The 6,772-nt window shown below is 60.1% G+C and overlaps 1 protein-coding gene across 1 annotated transcript; it reads left to right on the forward strand.

The window, feature by feature from the left end:
- The first annotated feature begins 301 nt into the window (after nt 1–301).
- On the forward strand, nt 302–5,757 carry LOC133264058 (deleted in malignant brain tumors 1 protein-like). The gene is made up of 6 exons (XM_061443960.1): nt 302–692; nt 1,808–2,155; nt 2,875–3,204; nt 4,083–4,412; nt 4,702–4,821; nt 4,906–5,757. Exons 1-6 carry the CDS (start codon nt 302–304, stop codon nt 4,956–4,958), a joined length of 1,572 nt encoding a protein of 523 aa, XP_061299944.1. The 3' UTR covers nt 4,959–5,757.
- The last annotated feature ends 1,015 nt before the right edge of the window (nt 5,758–6,772 follow it).

A 6,772-nucleotide genomic window follows, 5' to 3' on the forward strand; every position in this document is an offset into this window, starting at 1 on the left:
GAATAGGGAAATGTAAATGGGAACATTCCATAGATTGGGAACGGGAAAATACAATCAGGAGCATTGAATGGATCAGGAATGGGAATAAGGAAATGGAAACTGGAGCATGGCATGGATTGGGAATGGGAAAATGCAATCATCGTTGCATAGATTGGGAATAGAGAAACGGAAATGGGAGCATTCCATAGATTGGGAATCAGGAAATGCCACCAGGCTAGCATGGATTGGGGATAGGGAAATGCAAGCAGGAGCAATGGGAAGGGAACGGGCACCCCGAGCCCCTTTCCCTTTGGGAGCGGGGATGCGCGGGGCATTCCCCTTCCCTTCGCCCCACACGGATCCCTTCCCGCTCCCTCTTCCAGCTCCGGCTGCTCCCCAACGGGCGCCCGTGCGCTTGGCTCAGGGGCCCCACGGCTGCGCCGGCCGGGTCGAGGTCTTCCACGAGGGCCAATGGGGGACGGTGTGCGGCGAGAGCTGGGACCTCCGGGCCGCGGCCGTGGTGTGCCGGGAGCTGGGATGCGGCCCCGCGCTCGCCGCCTCCGGAGCCGGGCGCTTCGGGATGCGATCGGGACCCGTGTGGTTGGAAGGGGTCAACTGCAGCGGGATGGAGGCGGCGCTGGCCTCCTGCGGGAGCGAGGGCTGGGGGAAGAGCGGCTGCGGCCACGGCGAGGATGCCGCGGTGGTGTGCGCAGGTAACGGCACGGAAGGATGCGTCCGACCTCATCCGGGACCAGCGGCAGAGCAGGATGCTGGGGCATCATCGCATCCCGGTCCCCTGCATCGTTAATCCCCTGCATCATCATCGCATCCCGGTCCCCTGCATCGTTAATCCTCTGCATCATCATCGCATCCCGGTCCCCTGCATCGTTAATCCCCTGCATCATCGTCGCATCTGGTCCCCTGCATCGTTAATCCCCTGCATCATCACATCCCGGTCCCCTGCATCATCATCGCATCCCGGTCCCCTGCATCATTGATCCCCTGCATCATCATTGCATCTGGTCCCCTGCATCGTTAATCCCCTGCATCATCATCGCATCCCGGTCCCCTGCATCGTTAATCCCCTGCATCATCACATCCCGGTCCCCTGCATCATCATCGCATCCCGGTCCCCTGCATCATTGATCCCCTGCATCATCACATCCTGGTCCCCTGCATCATTGATCCCCTGCATCCTGGTCCCCTGCATCGTTGCATCCTGGTCCCCTGCATCTCCTCATCCCGGTTCCCTGCATCATTGCATCCTGGTCCCCTGCGTCATTGCATCCTGGTCCACTGCATCATTGATCCCCTGCATCCTGGTCCTATACATCACCCCATCCCGCTCCCCTCCATCACTCCATCCCGGTCCCATCCATCACCCCATCCCGGTCCCATCCATCACCCCATCCCGCTCCCCTCCATCACCCCATCCCGGTCCCATCCATCACCCCATCCCGCTCCCCTCCATCACCCCATCCCGCTCCCCTCCATCACTCCATCCCGCTCCCCTCCATCACCCCATCCCGCTCCCCTCCATCCCCCCATCCCGCTCCCCTCCATCCCCCCATCCCGGTCCCATCCATCACCCCATCCCGGTCCCATCCATCACCCCATCCCATCCCGGTCCCATCCATCACCCCATCCCGCTCCCCTCCATCCCCCCATCCCGCTCCCCTCCATCCCCCCATCCCGCTCCCCTCCATCCCCCCATCCCGGTCCCATCCATCACCCCATCCATTCTCCTGACCCCCAGGGGTCAACAACAGCAGTGGTCCTGCAGAAGCGAGGGGTGCTCACGGTGCCCCTCTTGTGTCCTCCCCTATAGACACCTCCAACCACCCCATTCCCACCCGCACCGGCCCCATAGAGCTCCGCCTGGTCAACGGCTCCGACCGCTGCTCGGGGAGGCTGGAAGTGCGGCAGGATTCCCAATGGGAAACCGTTTGTGATGGAACATGGAGCATCCCCGAGGCCACCGTGGTGTGCCGGGAGCTGGGCTGTGGGGCCGTGGCCTCAGCCTATGGGGGAGCTCACTTCGGCCAAGGCTCCGGTCCCATCTGGCTCCACCGCATCCAATGCAACGGGAGCGAAGCCGCCCTGGCCCAGTGCTTGGCCCAACCCTGGGGTACCAACGACTGCCACCACGGACGCGATGCTGGGGTCGTCTGTGCAGGTAACACCTTCCTCATGGAGCAGGATTGGGCCATGGAGGGTGCTGTGCTCCGGGGTGGTCACCTCTGTGTGCGTCTCCAGCCCACCCTTGGCTCTTGAGCTCATGGATCCAGGAAAGAGGGGGTTGGAACTGGATGGGCTTGAGGGCCCCGTCCAACCCAACCCATTCCATGGGTCTATGAGCTTGAAGGTCCCTTCCAACCCAACCCATTCCATGGGTCTATGAGCTTGAAGGTCCCTTTCAACCCAACCCATTCCATGGATCTATGAGCTTGAAGGCCCCTTCCACACCAACCCAACCCAGCCCAACCCAACCCATGAGTCTATGAGCTTGAAGACCCCTTCCAACCCAACCCGTTCCTTCCAACCCAACCCATTCCATGAGTCTATGAGCTTGAAATCCCCTTCCAACCCAACCCATTCCATGAGTCTGTGATCGTGAAGGCCCCTTCCAACCCAACCCATCCCATCCCTTCCAACCCAACCCATCCCTTCCAACCCAACCCAACCCACGAGTCTATGAGCTTGCAGACCCCTTCCAACCCAACCCATCTCTTCCAACCCAACCCAACCCACGAGTCTATGAGCTTGCAGGCCCCTTCCAACCCAACCCATCCCTTCCAACCCAACCCAACCCACGAGTCTATGAGTTTGCAGACCCCTTCCAACCCAACGTATCCCATGCGGACCAGGATGATTCTCCCCTTGCTCCTTCTACAGACGCTGACTCTTCCAAGCAGCAACCTCTGCGGTTGGTGAACGGCTCCAACCCATGCGTGGGGCGAGTCGAGGTCTTCCACGACAAGAAGTGGGGCACGGTGTGCGACGACGCCTGGGACCTGCGCGACGCCGCCGTGGTCTGCCGGCAGCTGGGCTGCGGCGTGGCCGTGGCCGCCCCGGGCTCGGCTCACTTCGGCCCCGGCGCTGATCGCATCTGGCTCGACGACGTCCACTGCGCCGGCACCGAGGCCGCGCTGAGCCAATGCGAGCTCCACGCCTGGGGGGAGCACAACTGCAGGCACAGCGAGGACGCCGCCGTGGTCTGCTCAGGTAGCAGCGGGCTGGAGCTCTGCTGGGGGGCAGGCTCTGTCCTCTCTGCCCCGGCACCAAAGGCGCCTCCACCCAACCACTTGGCTATGGGGAGGAGCAGGCGTCACCCATCCCGTGGCTCGATGAGCTTGAAGGGCCCATCCAACCCAACCTATCGCATGGGTCTATGAGCTTGAAGGCCCCTTCCAACCCAACCCATCCCATGGGTCTATGAGCTTGAAGACCCCTTCCAACCCAACCTATCGCATGGGTCTATGAGCTTGAAGGCCCCTTCCAACCCAACCTATCACATGGGTCTATGAGCTTGAAGGCCCCTTCCAACCCAACCTATCGCATGGGTCTATGAGCTTGAAGGCCCCTTCCAACCCAACCTATCGCATGGGTCGATGAGCTTGAAGGCCCCTTCCAACCCAACCTATCGCATGGGTCTATGAGCTTGAAGGCCCCTTCCAACCCAACCTATCGCATGGGTCTATGAGCTTGAAGGCCCCTTCCAACCCAACCCATCCCATGGGTCTATGAGCTTGAAGACCCCTTCCAACCCAACCTATCGCATGGGTCTATGAGCTTGAAGGCCCCTTCCAACCCAACCTATCACATGGGTCTATGAGCTTGAAGGCCCCTTCCAACCCAACCTATTCCATGTGTCTACGGTTTTTAAAGTCCCTTCCAACCCAACCCATCCCTTCCAACCCAACCCATTCCATGAATGTATGATCTTGAAGACCCCTTCCAACCCAACCCATCCCTTCCAACCCAACCCAACCCAACCCAACCCAACCCAACCCATCCCTTCCAACCCAACGCATCCCATGGGTCTCTGACAGCTCAGGATCTCCCACAGAGGCCCCATCTTCCCCCCTGTGCTCCTCTTGCAGGCCCCAACCCCTTGCAGCTGCGGGTGCAGGACGGCGCCGGGCCCTGCGCGGGGCGGCTGGAGGTGCTCTACAACGGGACCTGGCTCGGGGTGTGCGGCTCCGGCTGGAGCCTGCTGGAGGCCGCCGTGGCCTGCAGGCAGCTGGGCTGCGGGGCGGCGCAGGCAGCACCCATGGGTGCCCCTCTGGACCGGGAGCACCACCGGGTGCTGCTGGAGGGGCTGAGCTGCCACGGCACCGAGATGCTGCTCCTCGAGTGCCTGCAGAGGCACGCGGGGCCGGGCCCGTGCCCAATGGGCTCGGTGGCCACCGTGGTGTGCGCCGAGCAGGAAGGTGAGAGCTGGGGTCCTCCGTTGTCCCCCTGTGTCTACATCGGAGCCAAGGCTTTGGGGAGAGGAAGGCTTGGAGGTGGGCAGCAAAGGCAGTGGGGTGGGAGCGTCAGGGTGAAGGCATCTCCATGGGCTTGGAGATCTGAGCATCCCACCTATGGGTGTGTGAACCCAATGCGGGGGGGGGTGGTCCATGCAGCATCAAGCCCAGCACCCAAGGGGGACGATGCTGCAAGAGCCCATGGGCAGGAGGAAGGGTTGGAGCATCCCTCTGAGCCCCACTTGTCCTGCAGGAGGGGTCGATCCCTGCCCGGTGCTGGCCGGACTCCTTGGCACGGGGATGCTGCTCTGCGGGACCCTCTTGATCCTCTACCTCTGGGCGAGGTGTGGGCGATGGGGTGGACGCTTCAGGGGTAAGAGCAGGAGTGGGGCTCATAGGGGCACGGCTGCGTGGGCTTTGCACCCTCCGGGCATCATCCTGCTCCTTCCTGCTGCAGACAAACCCCTCCTAAAGAGGATGCAGGACACCGGGACGGCATCCGAGGCGTAGGAAGGCAAGGCTCCATCAAGACCCCCGGGGGACCCCATCCGGTGGAGCCAGCAGAGCAGGGGCTGCCACGCTCAGCAGAGGGGATGGATCCCTCTGCCCCATAGCCCCGTAGCCCCATAGCTCACTGCGTGGAGTCCCTGTGGGTCCCAGTTCCTCTGGGCAGCGCCAAGTCCCCCGGTCTCCAAAGTCTTCCCACGTTTACCCCTACCTGTCCTTTGGGAAGGCTCCAGAATCCTAATCCCATCTGCACAGCCTCCTCATTCCCATCCCTATAACCAATATAATCCCTATTTCCATCCCTATAACCGATATAATCCCTATTCCCATCCTTATAACATCTATAACCCTCATTCCCATCCCCATAACCACTATAATCCTTATTCCCATCCCTATAACCACTATAATCCCTATTTCCATCCCTATAACCACTATAATCCTTATTCCCATCCCTATAACCACTATAATCCCTATTTCCATCCCTATAACCACTATAATCCTTATTCCCATCCCTATAACCACTATAATCCTTATTCCCATCCCTATAACCACTATAATTCCTACTCCCATCCCTATAACCACTATAATCCTTATTCCCATCCCTATAACCACTATAATTCCTACTCCCATCCCTATAACCACTATAATCCTTATTCCCATCCCTATAACCACTATAATTCCTACTCCCATCCCTATAACCACTATAATCCTTATTCCCATCCCTATAACCACTATAATCCTTATTCCCATCCCTATAACCACTATAATTCCTACTCCCATCCCTATAACCACTATAATCCTTATTCCCGGCTTGGGGGCTCCCATCTGGGATGTGGGGCTGGTGGAGCTGTTCTATCCTCAGAATAGGGAGGAATGGGATCTTGGATCCAATAGGATACGTGTAGTTTGGGGAGGGTGCCATGGGGTAGTGGTAGACCTGGCAGCCGTGGGGTCTTCGTGCTCTCCTGGAGCAGAGATGACGCTCTTGAGGGCTCCCCCATGCAGGACCAGCCCCTCTCGGGCTCATGGATTGCCCTAGGGATGCTCGGCACGATCCCAAGAGGGTCCCAGGCTTCCCCACAGCCCCATTGTAAGGGGGCAGAGGGGACGGGGGACCACGGCTCGCTTCCCAAGCATCCACCTATCCCGAATTCCCGGCATTCCTCTCTTTGCCACTGTTTGTTTGCCGGCAGGGATCAACGGCCTCGGGTCCATGCAACCCCAAGGTTGCCCCATCTCCCATGGGATGAGGTCGGATTCGTTCCCAGCTCAAGTTCTGCTTGGAAGAGCCCCCCCTTTCCTCTGGTCTCCAGCCCTCATTGACCTTCCTAAAGGCACCCATCCCTTCCAAGCCCCATCTTCAGCACCCAGCACCCATTTCCACCCCCGAACAGCACCCATCTCCACCGTTCAGAACAACGCCTGGTGCTTGACGGCCCCTTGGGGAAGCTCCTTGTCTCCAGGACATCCTCAAAGGGATGGGATGGCCGCAGCTCTTCCAGCTGCCCCAGTGCTGGTTGCAGAGGCCCCTTTCTCATGAGGGGTGGTGGCCCCCCACAATAAAGCCTTTTTCCAGCCTTTCCTAAGCTGTTCCTTGGCAGTGGATGCCCCAAACCCCCACCAGATGGAGCCGGTGGCCTTCACCAGCGCCGGGGGTGGTGATGGTTTGGAGCCCAAACCAGGGCCACGTAGACGCCACGGTAGGATGAGCGCGGTGGGACATCGGCATGGGTTGGATGGAGAACGTTTGGATCCCCCCATCCCAAGGGCTTGAAGCAGCCTGGTTCCGGTCCCCCACGGCAGGGATGAGCCTGACG

Source organism: Pezoporus flaviventris, unplaced genomic scaffold (genome assembly GCF_033815535.1).
Source record: "Pezoporus flaviventris isolate CSIRO_AGI_PZ_B2104156 unplaced genomic scaffold, CSIRO_AGI_Pfla_v1 ptg000583l, whole genome shotgun sequence".
In the NCBI taxonomy this organism is placed as follows: Eukaryota; Metazoa; Chordata; class Aves; order Psittaciformes; family Psittacidae; genus Pezoporus; species Pezoporus flaviventris.

Bases quoted from the DNA above. Each gene is read 5' to 3' on its own strand.
- LOC133264058 (XM_061443960.1), top strand. From the start codon at position 302: ATGCGCGGGGCATTCCCCTTCCCTTCGCCCCACACGGATCCCTTCCCG. The intron at 693-1,807 runs GTAACGGCACGG...CCTCCCCTATAG, and splicing joins TGCCGCGGTGGTGTGCGCAG to ACACCTCCAACCACCCCATT. The intron at 3,205-4,082 runs GTAGCAGCGGGC...CTCCTCTTGCAG, and splicing joins CGCCGCCGTGGTCTGCTCAG to GCCCCAACCCCTTGCAGCTG.